The sequence below is a fragment of the Oncorhynchus clarkii genome, chromosome 3, assembly GCF_045791955.1.
Source record: "Oncorhynchus clarkii lewisi isolate Uvic-CL-2024 chromosome 3, UVic_Ocla_1.0, whole genome shotgun sequence".
In the NCBI taxonomy this organism is placed as follows: Eukaryota; Metazoa; Chordata; class Actinopteri; order Salmoniformes; family Salmonidae; genus Oncorhynchus; species Oncorhynchus clarkii.
Genome location: NC_092149.1, coordinates 66,004,778 through 66,030,598, shown reverse-complemented (window position 1 = coordinate 66,030,598; position 25,821 = coordinate 66,004,778). Strand labels below are relative to the sequence as shown.

General features: G+C 41.2%; 2 protein-coding genes across 3 annotated transcripts in view; both read left to right on the top strand.

The window, feature by feature from the left end:
• Positions 1–18,544, top strand: part of LOC139401517 (coiled-coil domain-containing protein 141-like) — a 49,542-nt gene extending 30,998 nt beyond the window's left edge. Inside the window, exons 11-27 of one of the 2 annotated variants that reach the window (XR_011633001.1) lie at positions 1,708–1,899; positions 2,102–2,278; positions 2,621–2,800; positions 3,005–3,130; positions 3,454–3,642; positions 6,011–6,172; positions 6,405–6,554; positions 10,150–10,290; positions 10,397–10,594; positions 10,819–11,002; positions 11,240–11,352; positions 11,445–11,576; positions 11,748–11,929; positions 12,231–12,576; positions 14,761–15,677; positions 16,379–17,256; positions 18,218–18,544. Coding sequence is in view for 1 of the 2 variants with exons in the window: in XM_071145710.1 (XP_071001811.1) it covers positions 1,708–1,899; positions 2,102–2,278; positions 2,621–2,800; positions 3,005–3,130; positions 3,454–3,642; positions 6,011–6,172; positions 6,405–6,554; positions 10,150–10,290; positions 10,397–10,594; positions 10,819–11,002; positions 11,240–11,352; positions 11,445–11,576; positions 11,748–11,929; positions 12,231–12,576; positions 14,761–15,677; positions 16,379–16,664 (3,675 nt within the window). In the remaining variant the exon portion in view is untranslated. Of the gene's footprint in view, positions 1–1,707; positions 1,900–2,101; positions 2,279–2,620; positions 2,801–3,004; positions 3,131–3,453; positions 3,643–6,010; positions 6,173–6,404; positions 6,555–10,149; positions 10,291–10,396; positions 10,595–10,818; positions 11,003–11,239; positions 11,353–11,444; positions 11,577–11,747; positions 11,930–12,230; positions 12,577–14,760; positions 15,678–16,378 lie in introns of both variants that reach the window. The other variant, XM_071145710.1, reaches the window with a different exon arrangement.
• A 3,950-nt stretch (positions 18,545–22,494) lies between these two features.
• The window catches only part of LOC139401652 (titin-like), a 178,632-nt gene continuing 175,305 nt past the window's right edge, over positions 22,495–25,821 (top strand). The window contains exons 1-2 of the mRNA XM_071145731.1: positions 22,495–22,718; positions 25,547–25,650. Coding sequence (XP_071001832.1) covers positions 25,560–25,650 — 91 coding nt within the window. The 5' untranslated portion in view covers positions 22,495–22,718; positions 25,547–25,559. The remainder of the gene's footprint in view (positions 22,719–25,546; positions 25,651–25,821) is intronic.

Sequence of the window (25,821 nt, the reverse complement as noted above, 5' to 3'; positions counted from 1 at the left end):
CTAACTATCACATGAATGCGCGTGGCCAGCTCGTGGCTCTCTGCCAGACCTCTGACTCAATCCCCTCTCATTCGCCCCCACTTCACAGTAGAAGCATCAAACAAGGTTCTAAACACTGTTGACATCTAGTGGAAGCCGTGGGAAGTGCAATTTGACCCCATAGACACTGTGCATTCGATCGGGAATGAGTTGAAAAACTACAAACCTCAGATTTCCCACTTCCTGGTTGGATTTTTTTCTCAGGTTTTTGCCTGCCATATGAGGTCTGTTATACTCACAGACATAATTCAAATCGTTTTAGAAACTCCAGAGTGTTTTCTATCCAAATCTACTAATAATATGCATATTAGCAACTGGGTCTGAGTAGCAGACAGTTTACTCTGGGAACCTTATTCATCCAAGCTACTCAATACTGCCCCCTGCCATAAAAAGTTAATGAGTTTGAGCCAATCAGCTGTGTTGTGACAAGGTAGGGGTGATATACAGAAGATAGCCCATAAGTCCATATTATGGCAAGAACAGCTCAAATAAGCAAAGAGAAATGACAGTCCATCATTACTTTGAGACATGAAGGTCAGTCAATGAGGAACATTTCAAGACCTTTGAAAATTTCTTAAGGTGCAGTCACAAAAACCATCAAGTGCTATGATGAACCTGGCTCTCATGAGGACCGCCACAGGAAAGGAAGTCCCAGAGTTACCTCTGCTGCAGAGGACAAGTTCATTAGAGTTACCAGCCTTAGAAAATGCAGCCCAAATAAATGCTTCAGAGTTCAAGTAACAGACACATCTCAACATCAACTGTTCAGAGGAGACTGTGTGAATCAGGCCTTCGTGGTTGAATTGCTGCAAAGAAACCACTACTAAAGGACACCAATAAGAAGAAGAGACTTCCTTGGGCCATGAAACATGAGCAATGGACATTAGTCCAGTGGAAATCTGTCCTTTGGTCTGATGAGTCTAAATTTGAGATTTTTGGTTCCAACCGCCATGTCTTTGTGAGACGCAGAGTAGGTGAACAGATCTCCTCCGCATGTGTGGTTCCCACCGTGAAGCATGGAGAAGGAGGTGTGATGGTGTGGAGTTGCTTTGCTGGTGACACTGTCAGTGATTTATTTAGAATTCAAGGCACACTTAACCATCATTCTGCAGCGATACACCATCCTGTCTGGTTTGCGCTTAGTGGGACTATTATCTGTTTTTCAACAGGACAATGACCCAACACACCTCCAGGCTGTGTAAGGGCTATTTGACCGAGAAGGAGAGTGATGAAGTGCTGCATCAGATGATCTGGCCTCCACAATCACCCGACCTCAACCCAATTGATATGGTTTGGGATGAGTTTGACCACAGAGTGAAGGAAAAGCAGCCAGCAAGTGCTCAGCATATGTGGGAACCTCTTCAAGATGGTTGAAAAAGCATTCCAGGTGAAGCTGGTTGAGAGAATGCCAAGAGTGTGCGAAGCAGTCATCAAGGAAAAGGGTTGCTGCTTTGAAGAATCTTAAATATAAAATATATTTAGATTTGTTTAACACTTTTTTGATAACTACATGATTCTATATTTCTATATGTGTTATTTTATTCTACAATGTAGAAAATAGTACAAATAAAGAAAAACATTGAATGAGTAGGTGTGTCCAAACTTTTGACTGGTACTGTATATGTGTGATACTATAGAGCTTCTCAATCCTGGTCATTTGGTTCTCAGGAAACAGGCATTGAGGCAGATGCCATGGCAGAACAGATAACGGAACTGAAAACACTGGAGTGTCCTGAAGCCACTGAGTTCTCCAACAAAGCATCACTGTTAGAGGAGGAGCTGAAGACAGTCACCAGAAACATCACATCCCGCATTGACAATATCCGACCATACGTGGGCTTCTTGCGAATTGCTGAGGAGGTTATTTTGTCTTACATTACATTTTGTTGAAATGTAATTGTTTTTTTGTTATGTGTATGTTAGTGTTTTGCAGTGGTAGGTGACACAGTGGTATCTTGACTGACTGAACATCCTTGTTCTGTATGTATTTGAACTGAAATGTGAATAACAGAATAACAGTTACATTGTACTGAATAGAGTTGTAACTCCTATGTTGTTTCAGGTGGAGGAGCAGATGCAGAGTCTACATGAGAGCTATAACTGGAAGCCAGAGGAGGAGGAGAACAAGGAGAGTGGCGTCACGTCGAAGGAGATCGCTGATGCTAAGTGGCAGTCCATGTTGGAACGCTTCCTTGCCATGCAGGACCTGGGAAACAACTACATCAATTCATCTAACATGGTTAGACATTATTACATGGTTAGAGAAATTGTTAGGACTCAGCTTCTTCAAATGCTATTATTCATGCAACAGTTTTGGCAGCCTGACATTTGCCAGTTTTAGATGTATTAATTATACGTATCTAGTAGAAGTTGCTGTGTAATTATCTTTGGAATAAATTGTACTTAACAGGCCACTGTCTGCACGCATATAGAGAAACCTTAGAACCATTTATTACTGTAATTCAAACAAGAGGGAGAATGGTTAGACCAACATCCAGTGGTGATTCGTATGTGAGGGCTGTAGGATACAGACAAGACCCAGTACCTGATAGCAATGGATTCTTTATGCTGGCATCGTCAGGTGAGTGAGGACCTGAACCTGAATGTGAGGGCAGCCATCAGTGTGGTGGAAAATACCATGGAGGAGCTGAACAAGAAGAAGATGAACCTGTCAGACCTCTGGACCTCCTGGCAGCTCCACGTCAATCAGGTGAAGTCCATCAAGAAACAGTGGAAGAAATACAAAGAACAATTGAAAAAGGTACATTAAAAAGAAGTAGATCATGTATAATATTACAAACTCCTGAATCTCAACCAATCTATTCTTAATGTATCATCAAGTGCAATATCATGAATTACAGTAAGATTAGTAGTAAGACCCCCCCTGAATACAATGTCAGAACAGATGTTTCTTTTTAATTCAGTTTTTTTCTTATTCCGTTTTTTCTAAATGTGTTTTTTACAGACTGTTCATGACCTGAAGAGTGTGGAGGAGGTTCTTGTCCCGACTTCTAAAGTAGATCTGGGAAGTGACCTTGAGACTGTGTCAAAGCTACTGGAGAACTTTAGCCTAGATAAACCCCAGTTCCTGGTAAGAACTATAGCCCATTGACCTGTCATATAGGTAGAATAAATCACAACATTATTATGTATATATTTTTTTTACAGAACACAATGGGTTTATGAGGACCGATAGAATGATATAGTCTGTTTAGTGTAGGTCAGAACACATTTAGTCTGTATACACTGCTTGATAGTACAGTATCTATACGGTGGCTCTAAGTAGCTTGACACCATGCCTGAATCTTTTTACATTTGTGTCATCTCTCTTCATTCTTTGATCTGGCCCATCATGTGATGTCCTATAAGTAAATATGCATAATTATTCTCTATGTAATGTATGTCCCCCTGCAGCAACTGAATGCGGAGGTAGAATACATGGTGAAGACATCAGAACTGTTGGCACTGAAAGGAATTCCTATCAAAGAGAAGAGTGAGAAGGATACAGAGATGCTTCACCTTCATCAGAGAGTGAAAGATAACATCAAAGAGTATGAGTCTGTCCTCAAGATGGCTGTGAAGTTCCACCAGCTTTATGAAGAGGTAACAACACATAGTCTAAGCGGGATGCGTCATGTTATCTTTGCTGTTGTCTCTTCAGAGCCATTGTGTCTGGGTCTGGCAGGGAAACTATCTTTGCTGTGTGTTTGAGAGAACACATGGGATCAGTTTAGATTAAAGTTCTCTGCCCTTCATAGGCATTTTCAGCTTTAAATGTCACATAAATACTGTAACTATCAGAGTTAGTTACCCATCTAGCTTTGCTGTATAAACCGAAGAACACAGGATATTAATTTAGAGATGTGCTGGAGATATAGTACCTCGCAGACCTTTTTAGCCTAAAATGTACCATAAGAGATTGATACTTTGCATGCTTCATCCACATTACACTACACCGTTGAGTCAAATACTAGTGATAGCTTTATGGTTGGTACATTGATTCATATGAATGTGAAGGCGTTGTTCTCAAATCATATGCAGACCAGCTTTCAAATGTCTTCACGGAAATCTTCAATCTCTTCTTGTCCCAGTCTGTAATCCCAACATGTTTCAATTTGACCACTATTGTCCCTGTTCCTAACCTAAATGACTATCGCCATGTGGCATTCACATCTGTAAATATTCAAAGGCTGTTCATGACCCACATCAACACTATCATCCCAGACACCCTGGACCCACTCCAATCTGCACACCACCCAAAAGATCCACAGATGACCTCTCCCACCTGGACAAGAGGGGAAATAACTATGTGAGAGTGCGGTTCATAGACCACTCCTCAGCATTTAACACCATAGTCCCTTCCATGCTCATTACCAAGCTGGGGACCCTGGGAGTGAACATCTCCCTCTGTAACTGGATCCTAGACTTCCTGACAGAACGGCCCCAGGTGGTGAGGGTAGGAAGCAACACGTCCACTATGCTGACCCTCAACATGGGGGATGCTCAAGGGTGTGTGCTTAGTCCCCTCTTGTACTCCCTGTTCACCCACAACTGTGTCCACCCACGACTCCAGCACCATTATCAGGTTTGCTAACGACACAACGGTGGTAGGCCTGATCACCGATGGCAATGTCACAGCCTACAGGGAGGAGGTCAGAGACTTGGCAGTGTGGTGCCATGACAATAACTTCTCCCCCAACATCTGTAAGACCAAAGAGCTGATCGTGGACTACAGGAGAAAGAGGTTATGAGTACGCCCCCATCACATCGACAGGGCTGTAGTAGAGCAGGTCGGCACAACAGCGCCTCTTCATGAGCTTTCGGATCCTCAAAGTTCTGAAGTCCACCATCGAGAGCATCTTGACTGGCTGCATCCCCACTTGCTATGCAAATGCACCACGCGCGACAGAAAAGTGCTACAGAGGGTGGTGCGGACAGCCCAGTACATCACTGGGGCCGATCCAGGACCTCTATATCAGGTGGTGTCAGAGGAATGCCCCAAAAATTGCCAAAGACTCCAGCCACCCAAAACTATTCACTCGGCTACCTTCCGGCAAACAGTAACGGGACATCGGCTCTCAGACCAACACGCTCCGAGACAGCTTCTACCCCCAAGCCATAAGTAGTTAATTAATGTTTACCCAGACTATCTGCACTGACTAACTGTCTTGCACTGACTTTATGCACATTCACAAGACTATATACTGTATACACACTATATACATACTCACACACACACTACACTGACACTGACACTCTCACACAAAACCCATACGCATTCACATACACTACATAAGCACATTTGCACACACATGCATACCGACAACACAAACACAAATACACACACACACACGCATACAGACACAACACACTCATATGCTGTTGCTACTCTGTTCTTTATTTTACTCATATTGTTATCTACCGTGATGCCTAGTCACTTTACCTTTCATGTACATATCTACCTCAAATACCTTGTACCTTGGCACACTGACTAGGTACTCTATCTCCCTGAATATAGCTCCATTCTTGTGTATTCTATTCCTCTTGTGTTACTATTTTTGGGAAGAGCTAATAAGCAAGCATTCACTTCACGGTTAAGTCTACACCCGTTGTATTCGGGAAACGTGAAAAATCTATTTGATTTGAGAAATGAAGTTAAATAAACACCTATTTAATGAATAACGGCATCATTACACAAGATGAGTCAAGATAGAATCCAAGAGAATAAATCAGCCTTCTATGAGCTCAGGGGGTTTCCTAGATAAGATATCCCAGAACACACTAATAGAACACTAATTGAATATAAGGCTGCATTACTTGGTTATTCGAAATCGAATCTTGACCACCTGGTGATATGCAAACATCATCAAACATTCACATAGATACTGATCATAGCAACAAATAAACAGCCACCTAATTGGAAAACTGTTCAATAAACAGCCTCCTAATTGGTTAATTGTCGTGTCCCCAGTTGGATAAGCTGTTAACGTCGGAGCCTGTGACAGGGTTCAGTGAGACGAGCCAGGCTAAGATCCAGCTGATCCAACACCAGGACAGACAGAGCCACATCAGACACCTGTACAAGCTGGCTATCTCTCTGGGAGGAGACATCAGCAACACTGTCCAGCAGTCGGTGAGACTGGAAGGCAACACCTCATCATTCATCACTGTTTGTTTGTTCGTCTTGACCCTGAGTTTTTTTTTCATTGTGTTTGCACTCCCCTTGCTCCATGTGCTCTATTACTTTACTTATTTAAAAAAAACTTTGCATGCACACTAACAAATATTAGTATGCTTTTGAAAATCTAGTTACATTACATGGCCATTATCTTATGATACAGAACTTCACTCTCCTTCCGTCCCAGCATGCCTCAGGGTTTACAGTGCGGCGTCTGCAGGAGCGTCTGGAGAGACTGGAGAGAGGTTGTGTGAACTGGAGCACCGAGGCCAACAGGTGTGAAGAGAGCCTCACCAGCAACCTGCGCTACTGTGTCTTCAAGGAGGAGATCACTGAGGTGAAACCCTCTCTCTAGCACGCGCGTACACACACACACACACACACACACACTGCTTCAAGGAGGAGATCATTGAGGTCAGACGGTGAAACAACCCTTTGGCTTTATCTCAATAAGACTGTTAGTCTTGGTTATTCATCCCAAATTATATAACCCAGGCCCCAGATCAAGAGCTCAAGTATTAATTTGTGTTGGGACTTTAGGCTTTTGTAGTTGCTGGGGCTTTTTATTGTCTGGCCTAGCAGCATAGCATAGCACAGCTGTCCCGAGTCTAAATTTAGCTCCGGGACTGTGATCTTTGTCTCTAGAGGGCCTCTATTCAAAGTTACATTTTCCCCCTCCCTCCCTCCGTCTCTCTCTGCCATTTGTCTCATGTCACTCCAGTCAGGAGGGCAGATTCCTCTCGTATCAGCTGTGGAAGGGTAACCCAAATAAAAGAGTCCTCAATACCAGGGCCCTCAGTCAGACAAGGGATCAGGAGGTTTCCCTTATTAATTAGAGATTAACTGGACATAATTATTATCTGCGTGCCATATGCAGGCCTAGAGGTATGGTTGGTACTAGTCTTAAGTTCACACACAAATCTAGATTTATTAGTGTTCTGTTCCAAATCTATTCATGCTACTCTATTTTTACTCAAACACACCCTTTATGCCCGAGACATGATTTGTTGGGCCTCTATGGCAATTTGAAACTTTCATAAAACATGCTTTTATCAATATATAACTGTACTTAAGATGGTTCGGAAATGAAACTTGTTTCTATTTGTGTTTTCTGTAGGGTTTCTATCTTTCACTGCTGGGTTGTACATACCATAAATATCTCTACTCTTAATACACATACTTGAGATACCAATACTTGCGAAGTTAGGTCTTTGGGGGGAATCCTACCTCTCAGCTCCTGAGTGGCGCAGCTGTCTCCTGAGTGGCGCAGCATCTCAGTGCAAGAGGCGTCACTACAGTTCCTGGTGCGAATCCATGCAATTGGCCCAACTTTGTCTGGGTTTGGTCGGGGTAGGCCGTTAAAGTTAAATAAATAAAATGTAAACTGGGGTGCATTTATTAGTTGGATTCCGTTGGAAAATGTTTCCATTTGAAACAGGAACCGTTTACTCTTGCTACCAAATGTAAGCAAACCAAGCAAACAGAATGAAACTTGAATGAAACTTGTTTTTTTGTTTTGTTTTTTTTGCAACAGAATCCGACTAATGAATACACCTCTGATGTCAATTATAATGTGTAGATTTGTCCCTTTATTATTAGGTTCCATTAAGATGTGATTATATCTGGCCAGCAGCACTGTTGCCTTCTGAGAGATGAGAGCTCCCCTAAAAATGTCTTGAATATACAGTATCACCTGGCTTGGACCATTACTTGGATTGCATCTGACAGTATTTCATACACTGACAACTAGCTGATACAGGTTGACATACTTCTTTTTAGCAAGGGACACCATACAGTTGGCTGAGCATACCTACAGTAGACATATCTAGACATTCACCAAACAGTGATGCACGTGTACACTCTTATTTCAGGGGTGGTGTCAATTCCATTTCAATTTAGTCAATTCAGGAAGTACAGTAAACTGAAATTTCAATTTCAATTGTCCTTATTAAATAGCATTGGATTTTTCAGTTTACTTAATGAATTGACTGAATTGAAATGGAATTATGCCCAATCCTGTTTTATGTCATTTTAGACCAATAAACAATAATTTATATCTGCATGAATAAACAACGAGAAGATAAATTCTGAAAAAAGATGACTTTCAATTGAATTACATTTTAAGTAGATTATATAATCAATATAATCTTAATAGTAATGACTCGCTAAGCATTTAATATTAATAATGACTTAAGTAAATATTAAGCCATTATGTGTTAAGTATTAAGTAGTAATATTTGTGATTAGAAATTGAGAGAAGGACTTTTTTCTCTCTTTGCTGTGTCATAGTGTCACCATGAAAAAAGACAGACCATGTGGCTGTTGGTGTCAGTGACCGGCAGCCATGGTTATCTAGCCAACACCCTTTCATAAGTATGTATGAGTAAACATGATGGCATCTTAGCAGCAGGGGCAGTTGCTGCTGCTCATCAGCTGGGATGAGACCATTTAAATCAGACCGTGCTCTCAGATCCTTATTCTACAGTAGCTAGCCCAAGCCTACTGCCATCAAGACTCAGACCATTCTGCTTCTCTGAACTACAGCAATCTCTTCTATTTTCAAATACTTGAAACAATACTTTGAAAGTAATCACCGCTGCTACTCTCTGTTGTTATCATCTATGCATAATCACTTTAATAACTCTACCTACATGTGCATATTTCCTGTGCATGTGCATATTTCGGTGCATGTGACTATTAAAATGTGATTTGATTTGAATGATTGACTATTTTGAATGAGAAGAAAGTTTTTTTATTTTATGTTTTGAACTCTGATAATTGTAGTACTCTCAAAATAACACAATGGTGTGGTCTTAATGTTTTTTTAGCAAACCAATCAAATTCTTCTTCTGTATCTATTTTTATAGTTCCCTAAAGGTTATTTACTTTGGTTCTTTTAAGTTATCACTGAGTCAGAAGTCAGTCATGTAGTTCTCAGCAGCAGCTGGCTCAGTAGCTATACAGTAATTGCTTTGGCAAGCCCAACTGCAGCTACTTGGGGCTCCCGAGTGGCGCAGTGGTCTAAGGGACTGCATCTCAGAGCTAGAGGCATCACTACAGAGCCTGGTTTGATTCCAGGCTGTATCGCAACCGGCCGTGATTGGCCCAGCGTTGTCAGTTAGGGTTTGGCCAGGGTAGGCCGTCATTGGAAATAAGAATATGTTCTTAACTGACTTGCCTAGTTAAATAAAGGTTACATAAAGGTGAGATAGTACAGTCCTATTTGACAATAAACAGCCTTTCCTTAAGATTTCCTTGAAACTCATGCTTTTTGGCTTTTTGCTTCCCCCTGCTGTGATTTGACTCCCCAACCCCTCTCTCTCTCTATTTCTCTCTATTTCTCTCTGTCTCTCCGTCTCTACCTTCCTCCACTACCCCCTCTCTCTCTCTGGGCAGTAAAACTCCCCATGTACCCAAACCCATTCCAGGTCGGGAAAAAGCCAGTAAGATAGTTAGAGTTATATGCGGCTCCCAAAATGGGATGTGGAGGGCAGGGGGAGGTTGGTGAGGCTGCAGCTGTCCTGGTCTGACACATGAGCTGGCCATTCTACCATTGCGGATGCCTGTCGACCAGAACAGAAATGGCCCTGCAGAATAAATCACGTCCCCAGACTTAGCCATTAAGCTCACCAAAATAATCCCCCCAGTGACTGAATCTGAATCCAACCCTGCTCTGATGCACTGTTCTGTTTTCCTGGGATAGGATACCCAGCCCCCCTCCTCTCAACCATCTCTCTGGTGGTGCTGTTAGATGGTACACGTTCAATGTTCTGTAACCGTATCAAGGGGAGTGAATTACAATTGATTTAGCTGCCAACACAGATAAGAAACACGGGATGATGATATTGGATTTTAGGTGTGAACTGATTTAAATGTTTTGTATTCTGATTGAAAGCCTTTGTTATTAATATATATTTTTTTTTAAATTTCAGCTGAGAGAGTCATTCAAGGATCTCAAGAAGAAATTCAACAATGTGAAGTTCAATTATATGAAGAGAAACGACAAGTCAAGGAACCTCAAAGCAGTTAAAAACCAAATCCAGCAGATAGAGATTTATAATGAAAAGTTACAGGTGAGACACATTTCCCTCTTTCCCTGCTGTTCAATGGTTTACATGCATATTTATTTAGCCTCTTTCTTTGTTCATTCTTTATTAATTTATTTCTCTCTTCAACCAGGTATTGAAGAAGAGAATGCAGGCTTTCACAGTGAAAGTGACATCCAGCACAGAGAAGCATCTGAAAGGCAGTAGCCCCAGAGAGATAGAGGATGCTGTCAATGAGCTACAGAGACAGCTGGGGGACTTTGACAAGACTGTGGAGGAGTACAGAGGGAACCTGGACATGAGCGTGAAGCTGCAGCAAGCTATGGAGGAGGTGCATGGTTGGACAACACTTAAGAAGATACATCATTGACCCTATACTTGTCAATTATGGAAATTAACATCTTGTCAAAAATCCTCACAAATTTAAGGGAATTGGATGTAGTATATTTTGTGTTATGCTTGTTATGATTTTTCTGAATGAAGTGGATCAACACGCATTTTCTCCCCTTATCTCTGGTGCAAATGTCTCACAATTCTTCTGCTTTTGAATTTCAGTATCAGTTCTGGTGTGATGAAGCAAGTGCTACAATTGTGAGAGTAGGGAAGTACTCTTCCCAGTGTAAGACCAGGGAAGCAGTGTCTATTCTTTACAAGCAGTTTGAGAAGTTTGTTTGGCCCACTGTGCCCCAGCAAGAGGAGAGGATCAGCCAAATCACAGAATTGGCTGTCCGTCTGCATGGTAAGGGGCCAGATCACACACAACAAACCACCATCTTGATTTTAGAAATAATTTTTCGGGTCTGGGTCATCTTTTTTGGGAGGGGTAAGGAAATGGATGCTTACGTAGCTTACTGTACATATAGCTGAACAAAAATATTGTTTCAAGATGTAGGGGGGTTATGTCCCCCTGTCCTTAGTGGAAGTTACGCCCATGACACTGGCATTGAGGACTGTATGAATTGTCTTTAATGTACAGGTGCTGAGGAGGGAAAGAAGTATATGGAGAAAACTCTCACCAAACACAATGAGATAGTGGAATCGATAAAGGAACTTTGTAATGGATTAATGGATTTGGAGGCTAAACTACAGGTACGATGAATTTGTTGGGGGGGCCTAGTAATTTTCTTCAGTAATTTTAATAGGAAAGGACCTAAAAATATGTGACTTTCCTCTTATTTCAGAATGAGGCTTTGAAGGAGGAGCCTGAAATAAAAAAAATGCATAATGTCATTCAAGAGGAAAACAAACAAGAACAAAAATCAAACCAAGAAACAGAGAAAGCTGAGATGTACCCCCAGGAGTCTCTTGATGTTGTAAGTTTATTGAGATGGAAACAGGACACTACTTTGTCTGCTTCAGTGGGTTTGAATCCCACTTCTGACGCCACCTGTAAACTGTAAAAAACAAACAAACAATAGTTTCAGTATCACAATTGCTTACTCATAGTATGTTAAATGAAATGTGGGTTCCCTGCATTTATTCAGTCTGAGCTGAAAGAAACTGGACACACTCCTGAACTAACCATGGGAGGGAACGGGAAAGAGGTACCCATCAAAACATTAGAAAATACAAGAAGCAAGAAACCTCATGTCCGCAAAACAAGGAGCCAGGACCTTCCAGACAAACACCACCCAGAACATCACAACAAAGTGTTATCAGAGAGCAGGTACCTGCAACCATGCATCTCCGCCACTATCCACACGTAGTTTAGTTTAGTTTATTTGCACAAATATAAAGACAGTTTGTAAAAGTAACAAAACAAGAGTATGAGCAGAAAAAAGCCGAAAAGGGCTGGTCGAGTAACTTTGCGATCACACATACAACACACACATTCCTCTCCCCTTACTCCCCTTTTTCTGTTTTGTTGATATTTCATTATATATATATTGTTCTGCTATTGTAAAGAGACTTTGGTTTGATGAAAAGGGCTATATACAACCCATGCATTATTATAATTATTATTATAGGTATCACACACAGAAGGCGTACTCAGAGATGAGCAGAGTGGAGACGATCACCAGCAGGTCAACACAGGAGAGTAAAGAGCAGCTGAGCACCTCTTTCTGCTGCACACACACCTTCAACCTGTCCTGTTCACCACTGGAGAGGGACAGGAAAGTCCATGTGCTCCAACAGGCAGGGATCAAGTCTCTGGTCACCTCTCCTACTCTTCCTCCTCCCCCAGCCTTCGCTTCAGCTCCCAGCTTCTCTGATATACAGAGAGAGTTCCAGAAGAAGGAGAGGCAGGGCCCTGCTCAGAGGAACTTCCCTGGGTTTCATACTTCTAATACTGATCAGATTGGTCCTCTTACAGTAAGTCCTCAGTAAGACTATTGGCTTTCCAATTATCATAGCCTATTATCATACTTTTTTTCTGGCCCAAAATCCCATGAATAAGGAATGTGCATGTCCAATTTCAATCAATCAAATGTATTAAAAAGCCCTTTTTCATCAGCCGATGTCACAAAGTGCTATACAGAAACCCAGGCTAAAACCCCAAACAGCAAGCAATGCAGGTGTAGAAGCAGGGTGGCTCGGTAAAACTCCCTAGAAAGGCAGGAACCAAGGAAGAAACCTAGAGAGGAACCAGGCTCTGATGGGTGGCCAGTCCTCTTCTGGCTGTGCCGGATGGAGATTATAACAGAACATGGCCAAGATGTTCAAACGTTCATAGATGACCAGCAGGGTCAAATAATAATAATCACAGTAGTTGTAGAGGGTGCAACAGGTCAGCACCTCAGGAGTAAATGTCAGTTGGCTTTTCATAGCCGATCATTCAGAGTTAAAGACAGCAGGTGCTGTAGCGAGAGAGAAAGAGAGTTGAAAACAGCAGGTCCGGGACAAGGTAGCACATCAGGTTTGTGAACAGGTCAGGGTTCCATAGCCACAGGCAGAACAGTTGAAACTGGAGCAGCAGCATGACCAGGTGGACTGGGGACAGCAAGGAGTCATCAGGCCAGGTAGTCCTGAGGCATGGTCCTAGGGCTCAGGTCCTCTGAGAGAAGAGAAAGAGAGAGAGAGAGAATTAGAGGGAGCATACTTAAATTCACACAGGACATTGGATAAGGCAGGATAAATACTCCAGATATAACAGACTGACCCTATCCCCCCGACACACAAACTATTGCAGCATAATTACTGGATGCTGAGACAGGAGGAGTCGGGAGACACTGTGGCCCCGTCCGACAATACCCCCGGACAGGGCCAACCATGCAGGATATAACCCCACCCACGTTGCCGAAGCACAGCCCCCACACCACTAGAGCAATATCTTCAACCACCAACTTACTACCCTGAGACAAGGCCAAGTATAGCCCACGAAGATCTCCCCCATGGCACGAACCTGAGGGGGGCGCCAACCCGGACAGGAAGATCATGTCAGTGACTCAACCCACTCAAGTGACGCACCCCTCCTAGGGATGGCATTGAAGAGCACCAGTAAGCCAGTGACTCAGCCCCCGTAATAGAGTTAGAGGCAGAGAATCCCAGTGGAGAGAGGGGAACCGGCCAGGCAGAGACAGCAAAGGTGGTTCGTCGCTCCAGTGCCTTTCCGTTCACCTTCGCACCCCTGGGCCAGACTACACTCAATCATATGACTTACTGAAGAGATGAGTCTTCAATAAAGACTTAAAGGTTGAGACCGAGTCTGGGTCTCTCACATGGAGAGGTAGACCATTTCATAAAATGTAGCTCTATAGGAGAAAGCCCTGCCTCCAGCTGTTTGCTTAGAAATTCTAGGGACGGTAAGGAGGCCTGCGTCTTGTGACAGTAGTGTACATGTAGTTATGTACGACAGGACCAAATCGGAAAGATAGATAGGAGCAAGCCCATGTAATTCTTTGTAGGTTAGCAGTAAAACCTTGAAAGCCCTAGCCGTAACAGGAAGCCAGTGTAGAGAGGCTAGAATTGGAGTAATATGATAAAAAAGGTTGGTTCTAGTCAGGATTGTAGCAGCCGTGTTTAGCACTAACTGAAGTTTATTTAGTGCTTTATCCGGGTAGCCGGAATGTAGAGCATTGCAGTAGTCTAACCTAGAAGTGACAAAAGCATGGAATAATTTTTCTGCATCATTTTTGTACAGAAAGTTTCTGATTTTTGCAATGTTACGTAGATGGAAAAAAGCTGTCTTGATAGGTTTGTCAAAAGAGAGATCAGGGTCCAGAGTAACGCCAAGGTCCTTTACAGTTTTATCTGAGACGACTGTACAACCATTAAGATTCATTGTCAGATCTTGGGACCTAGAACTAGCATCTCTGTTTTTCCCGAGTTTAAAAGTAAAACATTTGCCGCCATCCACTTCCTTATGTTTGAAACACAGGCTTCCAGGGAGGGCAATTTTGGGGCTTCACCATGTTTCATCGAAATGTACAGCTGTGTATCATTCGCATCAGTGAAAGTTAACATTGTTTCCGAATGACATCACCCAGAGGTAAAACATATAGTTAAGACAATACATGCTATTATTGTGTATTTGTTTATTTTTTCCAATCCTTGCAGGGCGAGCCTTTCTCCCAAGATGTATCACCCCTGCTGCCTCCCGCAGGTGGTCTGACAGAGGGGAACCTTCAGCGGCATAACCTCATGACAGAAGAGTCCCTGTCCAATGACGAATATGAGTGCACTTCCCCCGACGACATCTCTCTGCCCCCGCTCTCCGAGACCCCAGAGTCCAACATCGTCCTATCTGAGAATGACCTGGACCTGGATGGTTTCTGTCTCAGCTCCCAGTCCCACACCATTCACATCAACCAGTACAGCCACCAGTTACGCTCCACACGTAATAATGAAAACAACAGCCAGAGCCAACAGAGGATCAGAGAGCAGACTGAAAGCTGCCACTCTCCTACATTCGGCCTCAACACCAAGTTCAGAGAGGAGTCCTCTTCTTTCGTCCAGAGCACCCTGACTGTCCCAGCACCGATCCTGGTCTCAAACACACTCTCCAGTATTCTGAAAAGCAAGGGTATCCCCAACCTCCCTAATCTCCCACCTGTCGGCCCCCTAGGCCTAAACGAGTGCCACCAGACCGTGTATTCCGTGCATGAGAGCTCTGTCACAGAGACGCAGGAGTGTGTGCATGACCCAAGCAGCGTGATGGTCCGAGGAGCTGCCGTGCCCTCTGCATTCCTCGCTGCTGCCACCACTCGTTCTCTTAACACGCATGCTACCCCCTCCCCATTAACCACCACAGCAGTCACACCCACAGACCCGGGCCAAGACCCAGACCTGTGCAATCCAACAGCCATCAAAGAAGAGATCAGGCTGCCTGGTACCAGCCAGTCCGTGGGGAGCACCCTAGCAGGCCAGGGCCCTCCTCACTTCTCCAAACTACTGTCTAGTCCCACAGTTATGGAGGGATCGCCTGTGACCCTGGAAGTGGAGGTCACTGGATTTCCAGAGCCTACTTTAACATGGTGGGTAGCTCATAGACATTAGTTGTAGTAATAGACCAATATTTATCTAATAGTAGCATAGTGGCTGCGTTTGAAATTGTATTCTATTCACTATAAAGTGCATTTACTATAAAGTGCCCTGTTCAAAAGTAGTGGACTATTTATGGAATAGGGTGCCATTTTGGAGACAGAGTATTTGGTGCAAGTGATAAATAGTAGAATTTCATAATTTTAATCAAATATTTATATTATTTTTATTCTTCATTAACATGACAAGTTATTAGCATAAACGGTCACTGCTTATTCTACAAGCAAACTGTACACCAGTGTGTTTGGAGTGTTCTATAAATCAATTCCAAAAGGATCGTTCAGGTGGAGAGGAGAAGACACATTGAGAAATGATAAGATCGATTTATATACTGCATGAATAGAGTTACATCTGAAACTCAAGTCATTTTTGGTGGAAAACATTTATTCCATTTCATTTTACTCAAATAATTTGTGTTTTTTTTACTAATCTTACTTTTGTTTTTTTCTTACTTTTTAATAACATCACTTTTATATAACACAAGTTCGATCATTAGTCACTTTAATAGAACATTGAATTATCTAATTGCTTGGATTGATTGTGTTTCAGCTCACCCTCTGATAAATAGGAATGTGATTTGTGTCTTTCTTGTGTTGTGATTGTGTTTTGTGCTATAATTCACTTCTTGCTTCAGGTTCAAGAATGGAGAGAAACTGACCAATGATGAGCACATAGAGCTGTCACAAAAAAAAGGCAAACATGCATTGTTCGTACAGAAGGTCACTGAGACCGACGCAGGCCTCTATGCGTGCCGGGCCGTCAACCCAAGCGGCACCCTGTCCTCTAGTGCCGCTCTTCAGGTGAAAGCACGTAACAACAGCTGTCCCGAACCCGACTACGCTCTTCTCAAGCTTGACTGGCACACTTGTTTTGGTACTCTGTGTCTTCTCCTGTACCTCCTGTACTCATTGCTGTTATGAAGTAATACAAAATATTATATCAAGCTTTTCACTGCCAGACCCTTTTCCACTCTCACTGTAATGGAAAGTAGTGTTGATGTTGCACAGTAGTACACTGGATAACCCTAATTTTAACTGTGAAATCTGTAAGGCTGCCTGAGGTGTCACTTCTGAACCTGATCCCAATAATCACTTACATACTACACCCAAAACACCAACTGTGTGTATGAATGTGAGCTTAATTTATTTGTAGTTTAGACAATTGTTTAATTTGTGCATAAAACCAAATTATATCTCAACTTCAGTCAAAATATCCTTAATATTATACTTATATTTTATCTGCTTTTTATCTAAGTTAGCGCATTTGATTCTGTGCCTCTATGACCAAATGTCCTACAATTAATGAGAGAATACGGTATATTTATTAATAAATGCTAAAAACAGTAATTTAGCAATTTCTTCAGTTTCAATACTGTATTACAGTGCATTCGCAAACTATTAAGACCCCTTGACTTTATTTCACATTTAGTTTTTTTCATCATCATTGTACACATAATACCCCATAATGACAAAGCAAAAACAGGTTTTTAGACATGTTTGCACCCCCCAAAATGTTTTTCAACTGAATTATCACATTTACATAAGTATTCAGACCCTTTGTTCAGTACTTTGTTGAAGAACCTTTGGCAGCGATCACAGCCTGGAGTCTTCTTGGGTATGATGCTACAAGCTTGGCACATCTGTATTTGGGGAGTTTCTCCAATTCTTCTCTGCAGATCCTCTCATGCTGTCAGGTTGGATAGGGAGCGTCGCTGCACAGCTATTTTCAGGTCTCTCCAGAGATGTTCGATCGGGTTCAAGTCTGGGCTATGGCTGGGCCACTTAAGGACATTCAGCCACTTGTTCTGAAGCCACTCTTGCGTTGTCTTGTCTGTGTGCTTAGGGTCGTTGTCCTGTTGGATGGTGGACCTTTTCCCCAGTCCTTGCAGCTGAAAAACACCCCTACAGAACAATGCTACCATGACCATTCTTCAACGTAGGGATGGTGCCAGGTTTCCTCCAGACGTGACGCTTGGCATTCAGGCCAAAGAGTTCAATCTTGGTTTCATCAGACCCAGAGAATCTTATTTCTCATGGTCTGACAGTCCTTTAGGTGCCTTTTGGCAAACTCCAAGCGGGCTGTCATGTGCCTTTTAATGAAGACTGGCTTCTGTCTGTCCACTCTACCATAAAGGCCTGATTGGTGCAGTGCTGCACCGAACTTCTACCATTTAAGAATGATTGAGGCCACTGTGTTCAATGCTGCAGAAATGTTTTGGTACTCTTCCCCAAATCTGTGCCTCAAACTAAACCTGTCTCAGAGCTCTACGGACAATTCCTTCAACCTCATAGCTTGGTTTTTGCTCTGACATTCACTGTCAACTGTGGGACCTTATGTAGTCAGGTGTGAGCCTTTCCAGATTATGTCCAATGAATTTAATTTTCCACAGGTGGACTCCAATCAAGTTGGAGAAACATCTCAAGGATGATCAATGGAAACTGGATGCACCTGAGCTCAATTTCGAGTCTCATAGCAAAGGGTTTGAATACTTATGTAAATAAGGTATTTCTGTTTTTAAATTTTGTATAAATGTGCAAAAATGTCTAAAAACCTGTTTTTGCTTTGTCATTATGGGGTATTGTGTGTAGATTGACGAGGGAAAACATGTTTAATCTATTTCAGAATAAGGCTGTAACGTAACAAATGTGGGAAATGGGAAAGGGTCTGAATACTTTCCGAAAGCACTGTATGCCCTTCCTATAAAAGTCTCAATCTTTGAGATATGATGGTAAATTGTGTTAGCCAAGTCCCCTTAAATATCAATGTCTTTCAAATAAAGTAATGCTTCTGATATCTAAAAGTTGTATGTATTGTTTGTGCTTTCTCTGCCACTACATTGTCATAGCTGTTTTATGGTTCTAGCTACAATTTAATGCACATTTATCAAACATTTCAGATTGAAAGATCTGTAGGAAGAGAACTGATGTGTTCAGTTCTTGCATTTTACTAGTCTGCATTATGATTGGGAAACTGTCTACCTAACACTTCATCATTTTTATTTAACTAGGAAAGTCAGTTAAAAACAAATTCTTATTTACAATGACAGCCTACCCCGGCTAAAATGGACAAAGCTGAGTTAATTGTGCGCTGCCCTATGGGACTTCCACTCACAGCCGGATGTGATACAGCCTGGATTTGAACCAGGGACTGTAGTGACACCTCTTGCACTGAGATGGAGTGCCTTAGACCACTGCACCACTCGGGAGCCCACACTAAAATGCTATAACCACATGCAACTACTCTCACCTATAACACAATTAAATAAGCAACGAAAATGATCACATGGCATTTTGACATACAAATAGCACTTGGTTTCAAAGATACAGTATATCTGTAGTGTTGAAGGAATACCTCGCATGAGGTCATATCTCACTTGATTTGTAGCTTTGCCTCATTAGTTCACGATTTGTTTTACAAAACAAAAATAAATGAAATGTTTTAGTTATTAGGTAAGACAGTTGAAAAAAATATACTAATAACTGGAAATCTCAGACTGTGCCTTTAAGGTTGTCTGTTTTGCTGTTGTACTGTATGTTGTGGGGTAACAAAATCTCTCAGGTCGAGCTGTGGTTCCCTTTTCTCAGGTTACACCTCTTCACTTCCATGTACCTCTCTCTCCATCTCCCCACTCTACTAACTACTACTTCACTCCGGAGATGATAAGGCTGGCTCCAGTCCTGTGGTAGAGGTAGCTTGAGGTTGGCCTGCCTGAACATTTATTTGCAGCAGATAGAGGAGTCAATGTGATAAAATCTTGATAAAATAAAATCACTAGTATTTGACATGCAAACACCCCATTTAATTCCTGCAGTTACTCAGCAGACATTGACGGTAATTAGACAATTTATTCTGAGACTTTATTTTGGTAAACATTTGTGTCTACTGATTGACTTACCTTCACCTTGAACAAAGCACAAGCTCATCTAATTTGAAGAATATATCCTGCTGGACCTACTTGACCTAATCAAACAATGTCATACATACAGTAAATAGTTAAACCTGGTCTCCCCATCCTAACAATGTCATACATACAGTAAATAGTTAAACCTAGTCTCCACAGTCTAACAATGTCATACATACAGTAAATAGTTAAACCTGGTCTCCACAGTCTAACAATGTCATACATACAGTAAATAGTTAAACCTGGTCTCCCCAGTCTAACAATGTCATACATACAGTAAATAGTTAAACCTGGTCTCCCCATCCTAACAATGTCATACATACAGTAAATAGTTAAACCTGGTCTCCCCAGTCTAACAATGTCATACATACAGTAAATAGTTAAACCTGGTCTCCCCATCCTAACAATGTCATACATACAGTAAATAGTGTAACCTGGTCTCCCCAGTCTAACAATGTCATACATACAGTAAATAGTTAAACCTGGTCTCCCCATCCTAACAATGTCATACATACAGTAAATAGTTAAACCTAGTCTCCACAGTCTAACAATGTCATACATACAGTAAATAGTTAAACCTGGTCTCCCCATCCTAACAATGTCATACATACAGTAAATAGTGTAACCTAGTCTCCACAGCCTAACAATGCCATACATACAGTAAATAGTGTAACCTAGTCTCCACAGTCTAACAATGTCATACATACAGTAAATAGTGTAACCTGGTCTCCCCATCCTAACAATGTCATACATACAGTAAATAGTGTAACCTAGTCTCCACAGCCTAACAATGCCATACATACAGTAAATAGTGTAACCTAGTCTCCACAGTCTAACAATGCCATACATACAGTAAATAGTGTAACCTGGTCTCCCCAGCCTAACAATGTCATACATACAGTAAATAGTGTAACCTAGTCTCCCCATCCTAACAATGTCATACATACAGTAAATAGTTAAACCTAGTCTCCCCAGTCTAACAATGTCATGCATACAGTAAATAGTTAAACCTAGTCTCCCCATCCTAACAATGTCATACATACAGTAAATAGTGTAAGCTGGTATTCCCAGCCTGTGGATCTACTCATCAGTTCCTGTCAAAGCCAGAACATAAGGGTATCCTGGTGGGAAGAGATCTCTTCCTGGAGTGTGTCATCTCGGAAAGCCTGCTCCCCGTGTCATGTGGTTAGAAGATAATGTGGTTGTAGCTTGTGGCGAAGGCGGGCAGGTGAACAATTAAACTTGAAAACATTATACACAAACGTACAACATTCAGTACATACATCAGACAATTTAAAAACAGAAGAACAGGCTTGTAAAATTACATTATTGAACTTTACATGACAGTTTTAAAGAACGTTATGTGAATACCAATTTTCCACACAAAAAAAGGTCAGGACATACAGGCATGTTTCAAAACAGAAGTCGACATTACACATAAAAGTCATTGCTCATATTCCTGTTGGACCTGATAATATTTGAGTTGTAAAACACATAAGCACACAAGTCCAGGACTACGCTTAGTCGGTGTCTGGGAAACTGTCCCTACATGTTTGCGGGGTGTATTTAGCCTACTTACAGCTAATCCAAAGAGGGTTTTCCTTGAACAGATGAAAATAACTTTATTACCCTACAATGTCCGATTTAAAGGCAAAGTAACACTCACGTTCTGCTAAAAAGGAGTGTTGTTGTGCCAGATTCTGGGAAGTATGTGTGTGTTGCTAAGAATGAAAGGTGAAGTCTGGTGTTCTACAAAAGTGGTAGTCAGTGGTAGTTGCAGGTAAACCCTTACATTTTTTAAACATCCTCTACGTGTTGGAAATAAGAAAAGTTCATTTTTTCTTTAACCTGAGTACATAACTGTCCACAAATGTAAATTTGGGACGTGTGATTTTAATATTTCAAGAAATGTGACTTCTCAACTTCTGTTATCTGTGTTCCCCTGGCAGGGCCGAGTCAAAGTGTCTCAAAGCCCTGGCAGTCGTCATGATCAACACACTGAAAATCCAGATGGGAAAACACTTCATTCATCCTCAACAAGTTTAATAAGATAAAAATGTAAGATGGTCAGGAGGGGAAATAGGGAGTCTGGGGACTTAAATAAAGACAATGTATTAATTGGAGTTTGAAAGACTGGCATGAAACACTTTTTTATTAATACTGTTCTAACGTATTTTCCAATACATTTCTGAATGTGTTATTGGAGTGCTGTCTATTTCAGTCTTTATGTTTTGAAGAATAATCTGTGAGTGAGCATTTTTTTGTGTCAGAGAATATATGACAATGAGAAATCATTAGATACAGACTGGGAAATATTTTATAGGTACAGACTATGATGCAGACTTTGTATATGAAGACAGGAAAACTTACACGTACTAACATAGCTGCCACAAGTATTTAGCAGCCATATGTAAACACTTCCCCTGTCCCTCTGATGGCATCATTTGTTCCAGTCAAGCTACTGATGTGATGGGGGTAGCCCAGGACTTGAGTGACAGGCACAGCCTCACTTTCCATTTGGTCAATAAATTAATTTCAGTAAGTACTTTTACATTTTAGAACAGAATTTGACATAGTGGTAGCATTTGGGGATATGAAAGATTGTTGTTATTCAAAAGGAAAGTCATTCAAAGCTAAATTCTGTGTTAAAAATAAGTCCGATGAACGCAAACATTGACAACAGAGACTGGACATTGTTAAGTAAAGTGAGTGACAGGTTTGGGCTTGCATAAAATGGATTCCAATCTCCCATCATCCCCTCTGGGTGGCAGACCAATGAGGAGAGCAGATGCACTGATGATGGGGATTTGCCCAGGGGTATAAAAAGTAACACAACCATATTGTCACTTCTGAGCAGTTGGAGCATTCCCAGCCTTGCCTCGGGTGTAGGGATTGCATAGGAAAAAGAGCAAAACTACACAGCTACACTGTGTGGTTTTGTTTTTTGGGTTTCTTTGAGGCTAAACTGTTCTCACATTGGATTTTCTGACCTTTCTGGATAAGGAGATTGTTTCTGAAGAAATACAACTTCTGGGCTTCGCCCCATCAAATCTAGGCACTCTTGTGGATACAAGTAAGTAACTTTAGTTCATTCAACTTTGACCTGTTCCAATGCAGTGTTTGTCAATTAATATTGTGTTATTATCTATATATAATAATTCCCAAAGAATAACAGGTAACAACTAGTGATTTCCACCTAATTGGGGACAAGTGTCTCAAACTATATTGTGGGAATCATTTCACATTAAGAACGTTTCATTTTAAATATTTAAATAATTTAGAACTAATGCTTATCATTTTCAAGGTTATTTATATATGGTACAATGATTAGAGAAGCTCCCAGAATAGCCCCTGATAGCATTAGAGTGGTGTCCCAGCTGGGTCGCAATGTCTTTTTAAGGAAATCGGCAGCAGGGCTATCAGTTGCACCTCCAGTTATGTGCCACATGGTGACTGTCAGTCAAGCCTGGTACAGAGTATTTTTAGAGTCTGACATTTCTGTTACATGTCTCATCTGATGTTAACAGTTTTGGATAGTTTTCATACAATATGAAAACTATCGATGTGATGAAGGCTATAATTGATTGATATGGCAATGTCTTAGTTAATTGTTGAGCCAATGTATACTTTCTGAACAGTATATACTGTGGCCATTGTTTAATGATTTGTCCTGCCATTGAGATCACAAAAAAGACTATGGAGATTTCTAGAGGTCAAGTATTTCAAAGTTGTACTTTCTGGAGTGATATATATTCAGATACTTAAGAATAATTGTTATCTGCTAGCTTCATATATGTTCCATTCAATGGAAGGTGTGATTTTGTGTTTCATTAAGGCCTAAGGAATCTACACTGAGTGTACAAAACATTAGGAACACCTGCTCTTTCCATAACAAAGACTGACCAGGTGAACGCTATGAGCCCTTATTGATGTCACTTGTTAAATCCACTTCAATCAGTGTATCTGAAGGAGTTAAAGAAGGATTTTTAAGCCTTGAGACAATTGAGACATGGATTGTGTATGGGTGCCATTCAGAAGGTGAATGGGCAAGACAAAATATTTAAGGGCCTTTGAACGAGGTATGGTAGTTGGTGCCAGGCGCACCGGTTTGAGTGTTTCAAGAACTGCATTGCTGCTGAGTTTTTCACGCTCCACAGTTTCCCATGTTTATCAAGAATGGTCCACCACCCAAAGGACATCCAACTTGACACAACTGTGGGAAGCATTGGAGTCTACATGGGCCATTGGAGTCTACATGAAGTCTACATGGACCTTTCGACACCTTGTAGAGTCCATGCCCCTTTGAATTGAGACTGTTCTGAGGGCAAAAGAGGTGCATCTCAATATTAGGAAGGTGTTCCTAATGTAATGTACAGTCAGTGTATATTCAATGTGCGTATGTATCTAAGGATTTAAGGTAATGTGATACAATAGTGCTTAATGGCTCATATGTTTGGTTGAATAATGTATGTCAGTATAATTCTGGATTCTAGGCCTGTACTAAATTGAAAGTACAGGCCTACTGAGTTTAAGCTGTTCTATTTATAGGCCTAAACAAGTTCTACAAATGTAAAGCTTTAACCTTGCAGTGTTTTGAACAATGGAAATAGTTGGATAAGACACATCACCTTTATAAATTCATGACTGGTTTATTAATACTTGATTACAAAACCTCAAGTTGATAGCTTATCCAGCTATTGTGTAAAGATGAATTAATGGATTGTGTTGTATCTGTAACTGTAATGGCAACGGCAGACATTTTAGGACTTTAACATAGGCCCAGTCAAGGGGTATGTTTTGTTTAGCAGCCCTAGTGTAACTGTAGGCCTAATGGCTGACATTTTAGGACTTTAACATCAAGGGACGTCAATGGATATGTCCTGGTCAGTTGGAGTTATAAAGCATCTATTACACATCAAATCAAATCAAATGTATTTATATAGCCCTTCGTACATAAGCTGATATCTCAAAGTGCTGTACAGAAACCCAACCTAAATCCCCAAACAGCAAGCAATGCAGGTGTAGAGGCACTAATACACATGTATTAGTTACCTTTGGTAACATTTACCTTACCCTAAGTACAGTGTACTAACAGTGTAACATTGAGTAATTACAGTACTTGTTACACTGTACTTACAGGAAACCTTATTTTTAAATTTGTAATTTTATTGAACCTTTATTTAACTAGGCAAGCCAGTTAAGAACAAATTCTTATTTACAATGATGGCTTACCCCAGTTGTTACTGTCTTGTCTGTGAGCTGTCACAGGGAGCTGTGGCCCTGGTGTTTGGCTTAACACCCAGACCCCATGGAGCCTCTGATAGCTCAAGTGACAGGACGCAGTAAGCCAGGTGCTGGATATGACACGTCATTAGACTCTCACTGGCAAAAAATAGGCTCTGGGTTCATTTGATGTATGTATTTTTTTCTGCAGATGTAAAATATGTAAAATAAAAAAAATAATCTTCATTGGTTAGGTGATGTGACACAAGTGACATAAGACTCTCAAAGGATAAAAATAGAGTTCAAATGTAGAATATGATTTGTTTGGAGATTGTGCCATAAAACTATTGTAAAAGATGTAAAAGAAAGGTAGATTCTTTTTCATTGGTTTGGTGATGTGACACAAGCAGTGTGAGTTTCCCAGCCAGCAATTGAGCCTGGTCCTAGAATAAAAGGCCCATTCAATGGAGAATCTCCATTGGCAATGCTTTTTAGTTCTGGAATAGGCGTAGTCAGTGTCTGGGAAACCTGCCCTCGGTGGCTAAAATAAACTCAGAGTTTAAATGTGTGGGTATGCTTTGTTTAGGGATTTTACCATACAACTACTGTAAAAGATCAAATCAAAGATTGATGGTGTATGAGAGGTTTGGTGATGTTCTGCTCTGTTGTGTCTCTTAGGGTGCCGTCCACAATGTCTACACAGGCGCCAACATTTACACAGCCGCTGCAAAGCGTTGTGGCACTAGAGGGTAGTGCTGCAACGTTTGAAGCACAAGTTAGTGGTAAGGAGATATTTTATGTTCCTTTTAAACTGTACCTCATAGATAGAGCTGACTGTCCAAACATAGATATAAATATGTTGAATCATTGATGTAAAACCCCATACAGATATAAAGCCTTTGCACAGCAACATTTTATGAAGTGATTACACAAGTAATAAGTACCCAATTATG